General features: G+C 40.7%; 3 protein-coding genes across 10 annotated transcripts in view; 1 reads left to right on the top strand and 2 right to left on the bottom strand.

The window, feature by feature from the left end:
- Positions 1–6,801: 6,801 nt before the first annotated feature.
- On the bottom strand, positions 6,802–11,971 carry ASNSD1 (asparagine synthetase domain containing 1). Of its 2 annotated transcripts, XM_067549035.1 has the most exons (4): positions 10,517–11,971; positions 8,998–9,179; positions 7,482–7,758; positions 6,802–7,094 (listed from the first exon to the last, which is right to left on the bottom strand). In XM_067549035.1, the coding sequence occupies exons 1-3, from the start codon at positions 11,969–11,971 to the stop codon at positions 7,503–7,505; spliced, it is 1,893 nt and encodes a 630-aa protein (XP_067405136.1). In that variant the 3' UTR covers positions 6,802–7,094; positions 7,482–7,502. The 2 variants fall into 2 exon arrangements, with proteins under 2 accessions (XP_067405136.1, XP_067405135.1); XM_067549034.1 differs by having other exon boundaries at positions 6,802–7,758.
- ASDURF (ASNSD1 upstream open reading frame) lies at positions 11,929–19,406 on the bottom strand. Its single transcript, XM_067547910.1, has 5 exons — positions 19,328–19,406; positions 18,224–18,723; positions 16,145–16,198; positions 13,338–13,413; positions 11,929–12,060 (listed from the first exon to the last, which is right to left on the bottom strand). The coding sequence occupies exons 1-5, from the start codon at positions 19,404–19,406 to the stop codon at positions 11,990–11,992; spliced, it is 780 nt and encodes a 259-aa protein (XP_067404011.1). The 3' UTR covers positions 11,929–11,989.
- ANKAR (ankyrin and armadillo repeat containing) overlaps positions 18,671–20,027 on the top strand; it is a 55,433-nt gene continuing 54,076 nt past the window's right edge. For all 7 annotated transcript variants that reach the window (XR_010919833.1, XM_067549031.1, XM_067549030.1 and 4 more), the window contains exon 1: positions 18,671–18,854. The gene's annotated coding sequence lies outside the window, so the exon portion shown is untranslated. The remainder of the gene's footprint in view (positions 18,855–20,027) is intronic.

Below are 20,027 nucleotides of genomic sequence, written 5' to 3'. Positions count from 1 at the left end.
GCTAAAAGCCCTGACAATACCCAACAGATTTGTGGGAAAATTCTGTGCAGATTTCACCTAAATTTCCTACTGAGTTCTATTGACCCTGGCTGATAAAAATATGATCCAGTACCTATGAAAATCAGTGGACTTCCAATTAACTTCAATTGGCGTTGGATTAATACCCGGAATTGTTGTGCATTAGTTGCCTGATCCAAAGCCCAGTTGCTTCACTGGCCTTTGGATTATAACCTATAAATTAATTTCCATTGTCTTCAGTGGGAGCTATGGATGCTCAACAGCTCTGAAATTAGGCCATAAGCCTTACCCAGAGTCTCACAGGTCTTGATCCACAATGGTACTTAGGGACCCAATCCAGTAGGCAGCCTCTGAGCACACCTACTGGATTGGACACCACACATGAGTTAGGGAGCCAAATGCCTGCTTCATGAATTGTTCTGGAGCTTAGGTGCCTGGGAGGCAGCAGTGCACATGCTCAGAGCCAGAAACGTAGGAGCCGAGGGAACTTTTATCCTGACAATATAGGCACCCATGGCTTTGACAGGAGTTTTGTGGTGTTACCAGATTTGCCCGTCCCCTTGAGATATGCTCATTTATTAGGGTTACCTTCCTGGAAAGGGTGTGTATGTGTGTGTGTGTGTGTGATTCTATTAATGTACTGCTTGTGTTACTTGGGGTGTGTGATTCTATTAATGTACTGCTTGTGTTACTTGTGTGTTCATATGGCTACAAATCCCCTCCCAATGGAGCTATCCTGCAGGACCTAAGGTTTTCAGGGCTGGGTTCCTCCAGCCCCAGAGTCAAATAACCCTCCCACAGATACACACACACATTCCAGATTAACCGAGTGCATCTGAGCGGACAGGGCTATCAGCACTCTCAGCTGATCCCTTATATGTCCCTGAACTCAGCAGGCTGGGTGACACAGCACTTCTCAGCTGTCCCCCTTATATGTCCCTTTGCACCGCACCAGAATAGAGCACACTTTTGAGCAGGCTGGGTCCAAACAGCACTTTTCAGCTGCCTCCCTTATTTGCCCCTGGACTCAATCAGGCTGGGACAAACAGCACTTTCAGCTGCCACCCTTATATGCCCCTGGACTCCGTAGGCTAGGCAGAGTAGCATTTCTCAGCTGCCTCCCCCCTCACTCTACAATTATTCTAGCAGTAACCCCCTTGATGAGCAAACCCCGTAGGATTTTTGGGCACTCCAGGGATCTTTGGCTTAGGTAAAACAAGCGTTGCTGCAGAGCAAGATAGGGAAGCCAAGAACACAAAGGAGTAAATGCAGTTTGGAGGGGGGGAAGGGAAGGGAGGGGGACAGGTAACCAGCTTGATTATAACAGTTATTTTATTGCCAGGTATATAAAACTTGTGATACTAATAGTAATACCATACAAGGAGAGAAAAACAAACGCTTACACTACTACACAATTACAGTTGGGGTATTGGAGAAAGCTATCCCATGTTTGATTATAAAAGTAGAAAGTTATGCCTGGACTAAAAGAGAGAGAGAGAGCATTGGGCGGGGAAGATGTGGGGGGGAGGGGGTCTCACCAGTCCGAGCAGTTCAGAGGTTCCCAGGATACAGGCTGTTCAGCTTAGGGTCTGGAGCGCTTGAGCTAGGTAGAGCACCCAACACGAACAATCAGGAAAAAGGGAGGTTCCAATGGATCTGATGCATCATTTGGATCCAGGCATCAGAACAGAAGTTTGAAGTTGGGTAGGGGTTTTTGTAGACCAGGTTTGTTTATGGGTAAACAATGTCTCAAGGAAGTATCCCAGAATGGTTTTCTTTATGCTGGACAAAAGGAGCTGATCGTTTCTGGCTATGGGCAGTGTTCCTTGAGGGAGCTCACAATGCAACCAGGCAGATTCAATGTTTTGCATATCAATAACTAGAATGGTCTGATAACTGCGGAGCTGGATATGTGCAGGTGTGGGTTCATTTACATCAGGTGAGAGATCTCCCATCATGCAGTGCATCCCTGCTTTGCCAATCCCAGAGTTCAGTGCAATCCTGCTTTGGAGGTTGCTTCTCCATACGCTATGCTAATTCTTGTTTCGGCTTCGATGTAGATGAGGCTTCTGTTCTCCATTCGATGTGCTAATTGAGATTCCTCCTTTTTACATCTATGATGTAGTTGAGGCTAGGGGTTGTTGGGAGGGTTTTAGGTGTGTCTTCCACTGCCTTTTCATATTGAAATGCCTTTGGTTTTTTGTTCAAGCAGGGGCTGGGGGGGGGGGTGGGATTCAGGTGAGCCAGAGAGAGTAGGGGTTTTGCGCGCCCTGGTTACCCAAGAACACAGAGCTGCCAGGTAATAGTGGATTGCAATGGAGCCAAAGCTGTAACTTAGGCACTTAAGTACCTTTGTGGATCTGAACCTAACTGTTTGGCAGTTGACTGTAGGATGCTCTTAAAGCTAAAAAAACCCCAATGAGGCTGTGTCTGTGTATACCTGTGTTTGCTGTAATGATTGTCCTAATTGTAAAAGCAAGAGTTGCTTGGGGAGTAACTATGCGGATTACAGCTGAAACTTTTTCCATCTGCTGAATAATGCCATATAATTCAGAACGTTGCCTTCTGGGTGTAGTTCTTTTCTATTAACACTTTATTTTGTTGTGCAATTTTTTTTTAAATGTTCATGTCCTCTTGTTCCCCACTGATTTCACTGCATTGTTCAGTTAAATAACCCTAGCACGAAAACCTAGCAGTGGCTTTGAGCAAGCAGTATGTTATGTAGAATACTGTGAATACCTGGTGCTAGCGCCTCAGCTGATGTAAATTAGCACAGCTCCACAGGAATCAGTGGATATATGTTGATTTACACCAGTTGAGGATCTGGTCCATTGACTCATAAATTCCTTGGACTCTCCCAATTTTGATAATACAAATAATCATTTTTATTTCATTCCTCGGATGCCTAATGAAACATGACTACCATTTAGAAAGTTGCCTTAGGATTCAGAACGTAAACTTCTGCTATTACTTTACACCTGTCAAATATATTAAATGTTGGAAATCTTTCCCTGAGTTACTTTCAATTTGCAATCATTTTAATCAGAGGACATTTGTTATGTATTCACCAAGATATCTGAATAAAAAGTAAACCCCATCCAGCTGCTATTTCCAGTGGAAGAAAGATGTCTCTCTTCAATATATCATCATATCTTAAAAGTCCACTACAGATTGAAACAACTCTATTTTGAAGGAAAATAATTATTAAGACACAAAAGAAGTATGTTTGTATTTTTATTTAAGCCATGTGTTTTCCACATTCACTGTGCATAATTTCTTCCCTGAGTTCCATGCCTCCTCAATTGTGATTTACTGACAAATTAAGTATATTGTAGATGGACTATTTGTCCACTTTATTCATTATAGTATCTGCATAGATTCAGTTGATATTTTTGATATTTGTTTAATTAACCAATTACCACCATTCTATTGAAAATGTCTATAATTGTCTTAGTTTTGATAACCCCGCTGTTTCAAGTACATGATTTTGTCTTCTATGTCTATCTTCTGATGACTGGCAACCATGCCAGGTTTACACACAGTACTGGCTGGGTATATGAGGCCTCTGCAATGCTTAATGGAGGAACAAAAAGGTGTGTGAACTCAGATAATGTTTTATGCCTCTTCCTTGGTTTTTCACTTTTACGTTTTTCTATTAAGCTTCTTTTTCAATCTTTCATTTCCAGCCTCATTTTCTTCTTGTTCAAGTGAATTAGCAAAGAAAGGAACTGAGCACCTATGCCATCCTGGGTAAGCACTGAGCCTTGGTATTATGAGAAGGGGAATCCTGTCTTTTCCTGACTATTCATAACCGGCAATTCCATTTTTATTTCTGTGACCAGCTCCAGTGATAGTAGCTATGCAGTGCTTGAGTTCCCTGGGTAGGTTCTAGGTAGCTGAATTGAACTTTTATGTAAAGGGGACTAGGATCACTGTCAACCCAAGAACTGCATTTGCAAGGCTTGGTGAATGAACCGCACACAAACTAAAATTTTCTATGTTCAGACACCTCTAGTTACCTGATCACCAAGGTCTACAGATAGCATTCTCCATGTTACCAATTTATGGTGATAGCATCTAGTGGTTAAACAAATGGAAACCAGGATCCATCATTCCTGGCTTTGCCACTGACTTACCGTTGGGATACTTAAATTCTCTGTGCCAAGGGTTGCCAATTTTGGTCGGATGTATTCCTAGAGGTTTCATCACATGACAATCTTGAATTAAAGATTAATCTTTAATTCCTGGAGATGCCAGGACAAGGCCAAAGGGAAAGAACTTGGTTAGAACTAGTACTCTAATTTGAGAAGATGGGTCAGACATCTGTTCTGTGACCTAATTAGATGTTTGTAAAGAACATTGACCTACTCAGATGAAGCAAGGTGCTATAGAAATGCAAAGCAGTATACTATTTGTAATTATTAAAGTAATAGGTTTAGTTAAGAAAAAGGCAGCTTTTAAAACCATCAACCCATATAACTCGTTTAACAAATACCCTTCTGTACGGTTCACTGCTTCATTTCTGCTGTCCATTTTGAGTAGAGGGCTATGAAGTGAACAGTTTTTCTACAGACTAATTAGAAAGGTCCTTCCTCTAATTCATTTTTTATACTTTTGTGCTTCTTTCATTCTTAAGCTTTTGAGGTCCATATTCTCAAATTATAGCACTAGTTCTAACCAATGTCTTTCCCTCTGGCCTTGTCTCTACTAGGAAAAGTGTGTGGTGGGAAACGGGGGGTGGGGGGGACGACACGGGACACGGCTAAACTCTACTGTAGAAAAATTATACTTTCACGTATTAGCTAGTCAATGTGCACACCAGCAAACTATTCAAAATGTTAAAACCATGTCTGGAAAGCCTTACTATGTGTGCACGTAAGGATATAACTACTCTGCAATCAGGGGGAGTGATTGTAGCATGTGTAAACACACGCTTTGGTCTAGTTAGCAATGAAGCCATGGCAGCATTGCTACATAGATCATTGATTTGTCTCTGCAAGATGAGTGTGTGTGATGGATGGGGTGGGCAGCAGGACAAACTGGCATGTAATTGTCCCAGGGTACAGGGGTTGGGTTCATCTTGGACTGAGGGGGGGTCTTGAGAGAGGGACAGGCCTGGGATCAGCTCTTGGGCTGGGGTGCCCCGGCACAGCTCGTGCCACTGACGGCCTCCACAGGTTGCCTCTTGGGCTGCCCCACTCACCTGTGGGCTAGCTGCACTTCCAGGCACATGCTGTGGGTCACTTCCAGTCCCATGACTCGCACCCAACTATGTCACTTCTGGCCACATGACGTGTGGCACCAATTGCTTGTCTTGGGCTTGTTTTGAAAGGCGGTGCTGCTTTTGTCTGTTGTGACACTTAGTAACCCAATGCAATCCTCTAAAGTAGGGCACTTTCTGCATGGTTCTGACTGAATCAGAGAGCTGTATCGGCCAGCTTTCGTCAGAGGGGGAACAGTGGCCTTGTGATTAAAATAAAGGTTAGGAATAATTTGTTCCTGACCTGATCACACATCGCCCAAATTAATCTCTGATGAAATTAAACCACTGGCAGCAGGAATAAAGCTGGCTCAGTGAAGCTAACTGAATGCCAGAATCTGGTTAACACAATAAAATCAGTAGCAGAAAACTTAAGCTTTAGTCAAAATAGAAAAGCCGTACTACATGGAATTAGAGCTCATACAGGACTCCCTGCAGGCCCACCCCTGCTAGCTAGGCACATGCCTAGCAGGCTCTCTTCATCTGTTGCTTCCTGCCAGCAGCTACCAGCGCTGTGGGGGTCCTCCTCTAGCTCAACCCTCTGCCCCCCTCATGTTTAGTCCCACTGATTCCAGGGTAACGGAGTCCAACAAAAAACAGGTCCTGTCCTTACTCTGATCTTCCACCCTCAACTCTTCTCAGGGCTTATCCCATACAGCAGGGATCTCAGGCCCTTCCCCAGTGGCTGGAAGGGAAACCAAAGCCCTCCTATTACACAGTGCTCCAGTCCAGGGACCTTATAACCAGCAGATATTCTTCCGATTCTTTGCTGCTGCTGCTTGCCTGGACTTCTTCCTGTTAGAGGCTGTGGAGAGGTCTGCTGACAGGCTGTAACTTCAGCCTTTTTTCAGGGTTGGGATTCCGAGGACTCTTAATCCCCCCCAATAAAATCCTAAAACAACTTCTTCCATTTTGACCATTCAACCCTCTAAGTTTCCTTTGTTCTATTCCTTTCCTGAATGCCTTCCAGGATTCTTTCCCTTGAAGTCCAGGTCCTGATGTTTTATTAGGTCTTTCCCTGAAGTCTGCTCTAAGTCTTACCTGACCTCTTCCCACACCCAAAAGAATCCCAACACCAAATCTCCCCCGGATGTCTTCCTTAAGCCTCCCAATTTCCAGTGCCAAGGGATTTGAAGGGAAAGGGGGGAAAGTACACAGTTCCTTCTCTACAGTCCTCCTAATCTCTGCTTCCTTTCTTTATAGTCATCATCCATCTCCTTCCCCAGCTGGGCTGCATCTTTAATTAGGCCTGGCCCACCCTCCAGGTGCAGCCAGATGTCAACTGGCATCTCAGGCTCACATTAACATTTCAGGGCCAAGATGGGGTATATACTCAATCACACAGCCTTAATTTATGTAGAGTTAGGGAGACATTCAATACAGGGTTTAAAAATAATTTCTCTCTCCCCCCCCCCTCCCTTTCAAATTTCAGGTCTTCCCCTTCTACAAATATTTATGGTCACTTTCTCATTTCTGCTTGACATTCTATCCTAATTAGGATGGTTGTCATAAACAAAATAAAATAAAAAAGAAACAGAGGATTTTTATTATGTACATTGTTACTTTCTTACAGACATTCATTGAGAATTAAATTACTTGCAGTGTTAAATCTTGCGTTTTCCCAAATCCTAACATTGTTCTGATATGCACTTAGTCTCTTGAACTAAAAATTCCTAAAAGTGAGTTTCATTTTTTAAATATATAAAATACAAACATTTAAAATGTTTAATGTGGAGTACATTTCAATGTACAATGCAACATTTGATAAAAGGGTAGAATGTTCCTGTAGAGTGTATGTGATGAACAGTAGGTTTTCCTGCAACAGAAGATAAACACACAATAATCCCTAGAGATAAGACATTTTCTATTGAGTTAATGTTATATAATAGCTTCATACCATGGGGGGCGAAGCGGGATTCAAAGTGTTTCCCTCAAGCCCTGTGAAAATTAGATTTAAAAAAAATAAAATAAATAACTAAAAAATAGCCTGAATCTGTCTTTTTTCCATTGAACCCTGCTTTTCTTTCCACCTAGGGCAGTCAAGCTCTGTTAGACCAGATTCAATAATATAGTAGTTCTTCATGTCAAATACAAGGTTTAATTAGTTAAACTGATTAAATGGTGAGGATTTTATTGAAGATCCACACATAATAAAACACAGTTTGAAACCATAAATTTCTCATAAGATGTGCTGTAAACAAACCTTCAATTTCAGTCTTCTAAATTAGTCTACTGAAACTGACTGGAGTCTGCTGCATTTATCAGTTGCCTTTTCATTGTTGTTTTCCATTTTTGCAATCCGGGATCCAAATTGCATGGCCCTCTTTGGCAGAATAGTAGAGGCCGTGAGGCCAAGCTCTTTAGCTGCAAGGCGCAAAAGTAATTTTTCACCAATTCCTCGAGGTAGCGTCAAATCTGCTTTTTCCGAAACAGGCAGAGAGTTAAGAAACGAAACAACATCTTCATCAAGGAAAGGAAATCTAAAGAGAAAATAATATAAAGAAAAACTGTTACCTTGACCAGGTTTAAACTCCAAAACAAATAAATATCTAGTGTATTGTTTACAAACATTTCTACTAGACAAAGGATGTATATTCATTTGTTTGCATTCGATCACATATAAATTAAGCTTTGTAAGCCAACTAATAGAATCCTCATCTGCACATTAAGTCAACACAAAAATGTCAAATCAACATGAAGTCAGCACAACAGGGAATAAATCCAAGGGGAGGGAGGGAGGGATCATCGGGACGATCAATGATGAATTCTGATGGATATATAGAGAAGCAAAAGGACATCTCTTTATCCTGCACCTGAGGAAGTAAGTGGGCACATGGGATCCCAATCTGCCCTGGTTGGCAGCACTATAAAAGAACATTTATGTGAGATAAAACTTTTAGACAGATGGTTAGACTGTTCAAATTTAATTTGGTCTCTAGAAAGTGCATATGGAGTTTTGTTACCTTGTTGATTGCACTAGCCTTACTCATTCTCTCTTAAATTTTAGCTGCTGCTGATAAATTTATTATAGTTTTCACTATAAATATATCAGTGTTGCGATAATATATATGAGCAGATCTTCAGTTGAATCAAACACCCTTGTGTATAGACTGTCTCCTTGGGGATAGCAAAACTGGTATTTATCTGAGCAGCCAGTGACAAGGGTAAGATATCACAGGGAAACACTTCAAAGGGTTTTAGGGACAGAGGTGCACCTACTGTTAACCTGCAAAGAGAGAGAGAGACCAGGCTAGTTGTCCAGAGGAGATTGTTTGGGTGAGTAACAGACTGGAGGTGTCAGGGAGCTGATAACACTGCAAATGGTTAAGCACCAGCAACTCTCTCTTGCTGGTGGCAAAGTGGTAACAGGGTGGCTCACAATCCTAGGTACCCCAAGAACCACAGTGTGCAGGTGAGGTCATCTCAAATGACTGACTGCTTGTGAAGGTAATGTTATCATACTAACATGAGATTGGAAGTAAAATTTTCAGGTGGAAATGTGATTTTTCAGGTTGTTTTAAGCACTTTAAATTAGTACAGGCCCAAACTTTGTTTTGTATTATATATGTGTGTGTGCGTGCTTACACACACACAGCTACACAAAAGTGTCCTCATGGAATTTTTAAAAAATTAAGACAGTTTTGATTTAAAATGCCACTGCAGTGCTAGAACTGGAGTTGTGAGTTGAAACTGTTTGCCGCATGTTAAAACAGCGCTACCTTGCTTCTTTTCCATGATCTCCAATAATCCTGTCATCCCGCCCAAGATTTCTAGAAGAAATACGACCCAGTTCCATTCCTAGTTCCTTATTCAAGCCCTCTAAACCATATTTCTTGAAGCAAACACGATGTCGGGAATAGCCTGCAAGCTGCTCATCTGCTCCAATTCCTGTAAGCACAACCTACAGAAGAGTATAAAAAGTGTTATTTTAGTATTTATCTAGGAAACCAAATTAAAGGGAGAAACATGTTATATACCTAAAAAATACTCAACTGTAACAATCTGAAAATAAACCCAAAAAATATTCTAATACGTTTAGACTAATGTAATAGAATAAGCCTGCATTATTAATTTTTAGAGGGCCTGACCTTGTTCCCATTGAAGTCACTGGGAACCCTGATTTAAATTGGAGCAGGATCAGACCTGAACAGTATACACACGTTTTAATTCATTTAAAACAACAAAAAAAAAACAATGCACTGTTATAATTGTGAGTCATTTCAGCCTATTTTTTGGGGGGGGGGGGGGGGGGGAGGAGAAATAATTTGAACTTTTTGAAAAATTGGGAAACTGCTAAGTAAATCAAGTCACTCAAAAAACAACTAAAATAAAACAAGTATCCACATCTTTGAGTCATCTATAATGGCCATTATATAAGCCATTATAAGTTGTAGTACAATCTAAAAATAAAGCAAAATTCATTCAACTCTGCTTTAAAACCTCTATTATTTTACTCCAACCACTTAACATGTCCCCATTAACTGACAGCAAAATAATATAAATCTCAAAGTAGAGGCAGAAGTGGACTGAAAATATGCAGCATCATTTAAAAAGAAAAACACAACACATTTATTCTTTCCCCCATACTAGTCACCAAAGACAAGAGGGAGGAAAGATGAGAATTCTTGAAAAGGCTGTCAAATTTATTGAAAGGAGTTGCCCCTTTCAAACTGCAAAAAAAATATTAGGTGGGTACAGGGGAAAAGTTGCTCTATATATGATTGTTTAAAATATGTCAAAAGCCTTCAAAAAACAATCCTCTCCCCTCAATAGTAATAGCATTTTGTTTTGTCACCTACCAATCCAAATAATGATGTTGGGAGAATTGCTAGTTTGTGGGATGTCAGCACAAAACAATGCTGATTAACTAAATTTTCCACAGATTTAAATATTTCAAATGTGTTTAGACTGGATCTGATGGTACAATTATTCTCTACTACTACAATTCAAAAATTGAATATTCCAGGCTGAAGATTATTGCCTTTCCCAGTTCTATTGCTGTATACTCAAGCTTACTGAATATAATAATTCCATGGCAAAGGAACTGAATGCAAGAGTCCTGCATTTTTGGAGTTGCAGACACAGTTATACACTTATTACAACTGCAAAAGTTACCTATGTTTGCTACTGTAGTCCAGGGACCTTGGATATTTTTTAGATTCTTTACTGACTACTGAAGCTAAATTGCATTATCCTTATTTTTATTGCCCAACCATAAGACAAAGAGAGATTTTATACCTTTGCAGAACTTTTATATGGTTTTAGATCTCCCTGGTTAGTAATAAAACCCTCTCCCTTGGAAGCAAACCAAACTGCACAACCAATGCTGTCATCCAAAACAGTATCCAATGGATAAACTAAGTGGCTTATGCGCTGTTGTCTCATTCTTTTCAGTTCCTCAAGTGTAACATTAATTTCCACAAAATTCCAAGTTCTTGAAGGATTAATAGTCGCTAGTTCTTTCAGTCCTGCCCTGCCAGTGATTCTGTCAGGCACATTGAAGCAAGAGAAGTTATTAACAGGTATAGTATCAAGTTTTTTAAAGCATTCCTGACCAGAATGCAATTCAAGTTCTTTTTTCTGCTTGCTTTGTTTAGTCTGTTCTTTAATCATGAAGGCTACATTGAGAAGATCAATTGGTTCTTCCAAAGGAATATGTTGATCAGCTAGGGTTGCAATAAGCATAGAATCAATGCCACCAGAAAAGAGTATTGCAACATGTGCTTTTCTGGTAGGTATACTCAATATTTCTCTGGTTAGCTGATCTGTATCTCTAAACAGATATAAAACACGTCTCTTTATTGCTTCACTTAAAACATCAATAAGCTGATGGACCAATTTCTTCTTGTGCTCTTCTGCAAGAAATCCATGAAGATCTTCTACAGTAACTATATTATTGGTAATGTTAGTACAATGAGAATCAACTGAAGTTTCAGGAACTGTCCTATTTAAAGGAACAACTGGTGTTATTAGAGAAAGTTTAGAATCATTCATCCTAAGAGACACATAGGCTGGCAAATCTTTTGAAATCTGATCCAGGCCACTGAGGAATGTTTCTTCTATTGCATTTTCTTTGGAATGGTATTTCCAAGGATATAATGTTAAAACCAAAGACTCAGAAATAGCACAGGCCTTGAGATCAATTTTGTAAATTCCAGATGCTGGGACTTCCTGCCATTGGTTATCAGATTCAGAAAGAGCACTTACAGACGAGAGACAGAGAGCCTTGTCAAGCTCATTATTAAACTGCCACAACAAACTACGACGACCAAAATAATCCCTACCAAACCACAAGTAGTGTCTAGATGCCTGATAATAAATAAAAGACCATGGACCCTGAACAGATGAGAAGAGTGACAAAATATCAGATTCACTACTGCATGACGAAAGATGATGAAACATAACTTGTGTATCGTTCTCTACTGCCTCTACATGAATTCCACTGAAGACTTCTCCATTCCAAAGAAACACATTATTATTGATGTCTGTCACAGGCTGGGGAGTCATCAATCCCCTCAAGTGAAGTACATGGCCAGAAAACGAACATTGGTAGGAGAGATCAGACACAGTCTTTATCAGCAGCTGGCTTCTGTTAGGTCCTCTTCTTCTAAGGTTGCATAGCATTTCTTTTTTTAAGAAGTCACCAACAGTGTGCTGAACAGACAAGCTGACAACACAACAAATGCCACACATTGCTATGTAGAATTTAAATTATTTCCTGATTTTGGTCTTCTCTGAATTTTCTATCTCCTGATGTGCCCTCTTCAGTTCATCTAATGTGTCTGCATAGAAGAAAAGAGGAAATAAATAATCACTGAAAATTCTTTTAATAAAGTAGATAAATGCAGTAGAATAATAACAACTTAGAGCGATGGACTATAAACTCTTTGGGACAGGGACTGTCTTTCTGCTCTATATTTGTACAGTGCCTAGCACAATAGGGTCCTGGTCCAAGACTGTGCCTCTTAGGCACTATGACAATACAAATAATTAATAATAATAATGTTAATAATAATAATGGTACCTGATAAATCAGTAATTACAGCTAATTGTCCAATCAAGACAAATTTAAAGACACGTAACAAGAAAATATGAAAGTGTTATGCATCAGTACCATAGCACAAATCAGCCCATTGCAGCTTTTTCTCTTTTAAAAATACTCAAATTACAATTTACATATATATTCTTAGCTAGGCATTGTACGAATATAGAACAAAGACAGTCCCTGCCCCAAAGAGTTTACAATCTATCCCTCTAATCTAAGTCATTATTATTCTATAGCATTTTTATATACAAGACTATTACCAATATCAGAACCCGGTGAACTCCTAACTACTGTGAATATAAGATTTGCACTTTACTATCATAACAAACTGCAGTGAACTATCTTAACTAAAGTCTTAACAGTGTAAACTGATTAAAAACACAAACAAAAAGAGAGCATCATTTGTTCATTCCAGAAATTACTGAGTTCATTTGCATCCTGGAATTCATTCCTCACATATCCCTAGATTTCTTGTCCAATTCATGCTTCTTGATCTTTATTTAACCATCAAGTCTGTCTCTCATTCTCCCATCTCCAGCTGCTTCTGCCCTAGATCTTCAACTCTCCACATCTCCATAATCCTAAAGCCCTTTCCTCCAGCCCCCTAAGGTTTCCAACCTTGATCTCAGATTAACTTCAGTTTTCTTTCTTCCCTATCCCATGCTACTTTCAGACAGGCTTATTCTTCAAATGCTGCAAGATGCTGACTGCTTCCTGAAAGGAATTGAGGATACTCAGCGTTTCAGAGGATTGGGCACTAGGTCTACTACATTTTTTCCTGACATCCCTGCCTACATCTTTAGCACTGGCAGATTTTCATTTTAAGTATCTTATTGCGCACATACATAATATTGTGATCACTTCATCTTCTGTCCTATCCATACAAATTAGCCACAGCAATCATACAACTTTGAATAAATAAATGATGATTGTTCGTTTTGATCTGCATGGGAAATCCTACAGTTACAAATACCACCTTTAAATATTGGTAGGCAGTGTGTGCTAAGAACTTACTTTTGCATTCAGATAGTGTTTCTGTTCTGTCTACAAGAAAAAATATGTTGCTATTGAGTTGCTGCTTATAAACTTTCTGAAAAATAAGAAGGAAATTGGGTTAGGTTAATGTTAACAACAAGTCCATAGCAGAAGCCTAATGTGTAACCAAGACAATGGTTTTACCATCCACAGCACTGTTACACAGTTCTATTTTATATTCTTCTTTCCCCAAATATGATGAGTCAAGTGCCACTATTTCAAATATAAATTAAATTAAAAGTAAAAATATTTATGAATACTTAAAGTGTATGAACAGCTAACATGATATTGACAAATATCAGGACAAGTTAGACATTTTAATCAGTTGGATAAGACATTATTGAAAGCATTGACTCCAAAAGGACAAAAATTCTCCTTCTGTTTTAAATGCCAAATGTCCATCAATTCACTACATTAAATGGCACTGTAGTAAAAATAGATGTATATGATACAGAAAGTGTAAGATAAAAGACAAAAATATTAAAAAGTTGATTCTTTGCAATACATGTTATAGTTGTAAAACACTACAGAACGCAGATACCATTTACATTGACGAAGTCCTGGAGTCCGTACTCACTCAACTTCAGTGAAAGCTTAGATTGATTAAAAACTACAGGATTTGGCCCAACATAAATTATATATACAGGAGAGCCTCTATGTTACAAACTAATTGGGGACTGAGTCAAGAAGTTCATAAAATTGAACATCTAAAGATTAGTCAGTACAGTGCATAATTGCAGTATAGAGCACAGCATCATTTTCTTCTTGTCTTAAATAACTGCAAAGCAATTTCCAACACACTGAAGGCATCGGAATATGAAGGGATGTTGACCTGTTCGTCACTGACATCTCTTTCATCATGTGACTCCTTGTCCCATCGGAAAAAATAGTTCATGTAACTGGTGGTTCATAAAATCTGTGTTTGTAAAAGCGAGGTTCTACTGTATCATAATGACAATTCTTTATCAGCTTGTATCCATGGTATTCACTAATTACACAAAGGCACACTGAACTATTTAGCCAGGATGCTAGGGGACAAAACCTGAATCCTATCAGAACTGAACTGTTAAGCAAAAGATGAGAAAGCAGTCTCAACTGGCACACTATAAACAGTTTAAAAAAAAAAAAGTGCATTTGTGTGCCTGTGAAACTTCAGATGGAGAGCCCTGAAGTCGTCTATCCACAGAACACCCATTGAACCAGAAGTGGCAGATACATGCTTTCTCATACTGCCTCTCCAATGTACCTCAGTCTCTCTCCTCATTTAATCTTTTAATTCTTTAAGCTGTTCGTATCAAGCTATCATGTTGGAATCTATTCCTTATACTCTTTGTTAAAACTGCCAGTGAGTCAGCCAGTCAGTGCCAACTCTGATGTGAATATATGTCCACTAATAACTGTACCAAAAAAAAATTGATCTTATTTGACATGGATTCTTTATCGGTCCTGAGCTATCCAGGGCTCAGACTAATTCTGCTTTTATCAGGAATTGTTTACATGTTTCTGCATAATTTACCTGCACTCCGAAGGATTTATTTTTAAGAACATGTAAGTCCATTTACATTGTTAATTTTTTCTGTGCACTGCAGAGATAGGTAGTTTGTAAGTAACATGTAAGATATCTCTGAAAATAAAGTGTGCACTTACATATGTTTTGTAGATGGCGTTTGTATATAATTAACTCTATCTTTAGTTTTAAAAAAGGTTTTTAATTTATGCATATAGAGCAGGATTTTCACACATGCTCAGAAATGGTTTAACTCTGCTCCCTTCAAAATTAATGGTAAAATCTCTCACTAATTTCAAGGAAAGCAGTTAGACCAATGCTAAGGGCTTCTGCAAACCCAACCCATAATGGACATGATTAATGGCAAAAACAAATTATGCTGATCCAAAACCAAACTACATTAAATATTTTATCTTTTTACAAAAAAGACACTGATTAATCAGACTGATATCCATACAGAAAAACTGAAAAATATCAGAATACAATCATTCTTAAGTAGTCATGGAAAAGTTGTACGCCTTTTTTAGTTGTTAAAAAGAGAGCAGATATTTCCCCTTCCATCTAGCTTATGCATCTTTATCTTGAAGTTTCAGCCAGTATAAGTTCTGCTTAGCGAAAAGGAAAATATTTATTTGCTTATCAGGGCCCATAATATCTGTTCTCTCATTTAACCTGGTCCATTTCTATTTACAGCCCTTCAACCTACCAATTCTTGCATAATGGTCATAAAACTAAAAGGGCTTTTAGAGGAGAATAACAGCAGAGAGGGTCTTCTTTTATTTATAAAATCAATTTTAAACAACTTTTGCCTTAAAAATGTGAGAAAATCTGTGATAGATATTATATGTCTGACATCAAAATTTGGTAATTCCCTTATAAAAATCAGTTACTACACAGCTTAGTTCTGAAAGTAATTCCTTCACCACATAGAAAACATATAGTAGGACATTAGGAATTGTCTTCTTTTTGGCTTGAAGCATTGAGATGTGTTTAGGAGGTGAGGAGGAAGCCTTAAAATGTTTTATTTTGTTCTGGGATGTGCTACATTCCATCACTATCACAAAATGGAAAATAAATCTTCTTTGAGGAGGAGTGTAAACTATATTAAGAAGATCAGTATAACAATACCTAAATGCTGTCTTAAAAAAGAACCCGACAGACTCATAGTGGGCATCAGCTATTTTGAAGAGTCTGTGTTTATTTTTTCATGCTTTCCCCCACCTTCATTTACCTAATGCAAAATAAAGAATTGTTAAAAAAACACTTTATAATCACTCACCCGATTCTTCTTCAAGTTAGAAAGTTCATCAACTACAACTTTCTGCTCTTTAATCTGAAAAACATAACAGAACTCCAGATTTACGACAAATAATTCAGTATGTTATAACCCACTATTAACTCCCCAAACCATGTTTTCAGCTAGACAAACATTTGCATTCCCCTTACTCTGAAGGGTCCAGGAGAAACTAGATAGAAAAGTGATGGAGTAAAGAATAGAAAGTAAATTGAGACATGAAAGATGGTGTTTCAGTAGCCAATATACACATAACCAGTAAGATATTGTGTATATATTGCATATACCTGAAAGAAACTGAAGTAAATTTTGCTGAAATTAATTTGACCTGAAAACTAGATATCAATAATGGGCTGAGCCAGCAAGCCAGGAGGGAGTAAATCACATTTTCAAATACATGCTTTAGAAAGGAGGTAATTTGTAAATGATTTGCATCTTTTTCCCCACAATTGCATGTGATCACCACTACATATATAGGGCCTGATTCCAAACCCTATTGAAGTCAATGAGAGTCCTTCTATTGCTTTCAATGAGCTTTGATCAGACCATAATAAAACCTACCATTCTTGTACATGGGATTGCTGTATAGGCAAATATAGTAGTTCTTATGTTTTGTAATCAACAGGGATGACTGAACAGGCTAGGAACTAAATTCTGAATTATCCTAGTGTATATCAGGAGAATTTCACTGAGGTTAGTGGAGTAACAGCATAATAATGGTGTGAGAGCAGAATTACTCAGAACTGGGCACTGTTATGAAAAGTCTATTTTGTGCAGAGGGGGGTTCTTTTCAGGGAAAAAAGTCGGTTTTTTCAGGGTTTTGGGTTTTATGTTCTTGCATTTTTCTAACTTCTTCTTCTAACTTCTAACAGTGCAAAGAGGCTGTGAAGCCAAACTAGTCAATTTCTTGGAAACTCCTCCAGGGTAGGGAGAATTCTTGGGATGCAGAGCTGCCCACACTTTCTTTCCCTGATATAGGGGCAAGTGCTGGAAAAAAGATCAGAGAACCTCTATATGTCAGCTATTACAGGCTGCAAGAATGGCTCTTGGGGTCACAGGCAACTGGACATAAGCTGGAACAGCACAGCATCTCCTCTAGTTTATGCTATGGACTGAACAGCACCTTAACTGGTCCCAGAACTCAAAATTCACAAAGTTGGCATAAAGCCACTTTTGATCCCATTTCAGTCTCTTAGGTGATCAAAACATAGCACACGTTTTACAGCAATATCCTTCACCGAGGACCCTATGGAAAAGCAGTAAGTGTACAAAAGGAAGTGAAGGAAGTTCCTTGGAATTTTACAAACTGTCTCTACAGTAAATATTTAGTGCTTGTAAAAATGCCAGAATGCCAACTCCGGAGATGAAAATATTTTGTCACCATGGAGCACGTATGAGATGAGTAGCCACAGCATAAGAGATAACACACAATGCCCGGCCCATGTATCTCAAGCTTGACCAGGAATGATCACTAGCACGTGGCATGAAAAAAGAGTTCAACCTATATGTCCATTTGGTTCTTTAACACTGCCACTATGGAAATTAGTTAAGGCCAAATTATGGTGGAAGTTTTTCTACTGTGAAAATTTAAAGGATTGAAGAAATGTCAGCTTTCTCCTGGTACTCTCTCTCTTTTTTTCCGCTGCGTAAAAATAACGCCATCACCCTTACTCATGCTCCTCATTACTCCCTGCCTCCCCATTTTCACATGATTTCTCTGAAAGTAGTTTCAGGGCCAATGCAAGATCTTCATTCGCTGTGCCGGCATCATGACGTGAAGCCTGCAGTGTGACAGCACACTGCTACGATGCAGGCGCGAGGAAGCCAAATTTGCAAGATGAGACACATGCTGCTGCTGCTGCTGCAAAAAGGGGATAATGCTATGCTCTGCCCTCGCCCCGCCGGCAGGGGGCCCAGGCCCCACCACTACTCCTCCCGCTCCTGACCCCCACCAGAGCTAGTACACCGGCCAGTTTTCTCTCTCTATTCCGCTCTGCACAGGCCGGAACTTCCGAGGGCCATGGGCGCGAGCGTCGGGCGCGAGCTCCTTCCCCCCCGGCCCACCTTTCGGTTCAGCTCTTCCTTGTGGTGCAGCTTCGCCCCCTCCTCCTCCTCTTCGCTCCGCGGCGCCCTGGCCGACATTCCCGTCCTCACGCGTCCAGCTGACAGGCGCGAGACGCCCCTTCTTCCCACACACAGGGGCCTCGCGCTCCCCCGCGTGACGTGCGCTGGTGCTGGAGCACCGCCCACACTACGGATCCTTCCCAACGCCCCCAGCTGGACAAAATGGAGAAGCCTGCCCTGCAGCCGCCGCCCGCTGTAATGGCGGCGCACTCCCAGCCGAACCCCGGCCCTGGAGTCCGCGACTTCCGGACTGGGCCGTGCGCGCGCAGCCCCGTCGGTTCGGCAGCAGCCCCGACCCTGCCTCTCGCGCTCTCTCTCCCTCGCGGGGACACGCGCACGGCCAGCCCGTCGCGCAGAGCGCCCCCTGCGGGCGTTGCCAAGAAGGAGCGCGGTGGCGTCCCGCGTTGCTAACGGCCGCTCAGGCCCGGCGCCGCCGCTCGCTTCTCCCGGTTGGGCCGCGGGAGCGGAACCCCTTCCTCGCCCCCCACCGCCCAGAGCGGAGCCTCAGCCCCCGGGCGGCGCCCTATGGAAGGAGGGACTTGGCAGCCGCTCCCGCCTCGCCGCCAGGCAGGTGAGCCGGGCCGGGCCCTGCGGGAGGAGGAGAGCGAGGGGAGGAGCCCCGAGGGGGCACCGCTGTGTGCTGGGGTCGGGGCTGTGTGTATCCCTGGGGGCAGGAGGTTGCCAATAGACACCCCAGCTTGGGTGCTTTTTATCGTGTCTCACTGGCCTGTGGAACTCATTGCCACCATCTCACGGAAAAGAAGAGTTTGACGGGCGTGTTGTCGTCGTCGTCGTCCTCCCGCCGCCCCCTCTCCCTCCCCCCAAAACAAACAAACAAACAAACAAAAAAGCCCAACCCAGTTCAGTGGTCGGGTGGATGATACTAGCAGGAGTTAGAACATGAGCAGGACAGATAAACGGTTTTCAAAGGTGTATAAATTCCCAAGTTTCCAGACACTAGCCAGTTTCTAACTATGGAGGATTAGAAGGAAATTTACCTGGTAGCAGATTATCCCTTAATGTCTGCTGCAGAGTTTCTTGCACCTTCCTGTGAAGGAGCAGGTACTGGCCACAGCTGGAGACAGTATATTGGATTTGGTGGACTGCTGGTCTGATCCAGCATGGGCAATTCTTATGATTTATGTTGTCTTTAATTTTTCTGTTACAGTATTTATTCCTAGAGGTTACCTGTAACAATACAAAATTCAAATTCTTAAATAGAAATGTGATTTTTTTTTTCCAGGATGGATTTTCTTTCAAAATCATGATCCTCGCTGAGTTTTAGACGACTATTAAAGATAGGTTTAAAATGCTGGTATACAGTACTAGTATTAATTTTCATGTCATTCCAAGGCCCTGCCAGGATTACACTGCTGCATCTATTGGGATCTAAATAATCTCCTTTTTTAAGCAGTTGGTTCTAGAGTTTCTGCACTTCCAAAATTAACATTTCACCACTTGCTAAGTTTTCTGGGTGTAGGATTTCTCTTTTCGGATGCTTAAGTGACTGTCACTCTGTGATTCTCAGTTCTCTGTAAAATAGGATTTATGTCCTGAAGCTGCAGGGAGTTATGAGTCCATGAACAGGAATACCCTTCAGGCAGAAGGAGTAGCATGTAGAAAGTGAGAGATCAAAGGGACAATGAGTGGTTTCTTGCGTATTCAGGACCCTGAATAGGGAGTAGAGGAAAAATAATAAATGTATTTTACATCATGCAAAACTTGTGGTCCTGTGTTTAAAGTA

This window comes from Emydura macquarii, unplaced genomic scaffold (genome assembly GCF_026122565.2).
Source record: "Emydura macquarii macquarii isolate MOO-44397 ecotype Brisbane River unplaced genomic scaffold, CSIRO-AGI_Emac_v2 contig_1253, whole genome shotgun sequence".
NCBI classification, from domain to species: Eukaryota; Metazoa; Chordata; order Testudines; family Chelidae; genus Emydura; species Emydura macquarii.
This window is presented reverse-complemented; position numbering and strand designations above follow the sequence as displayed.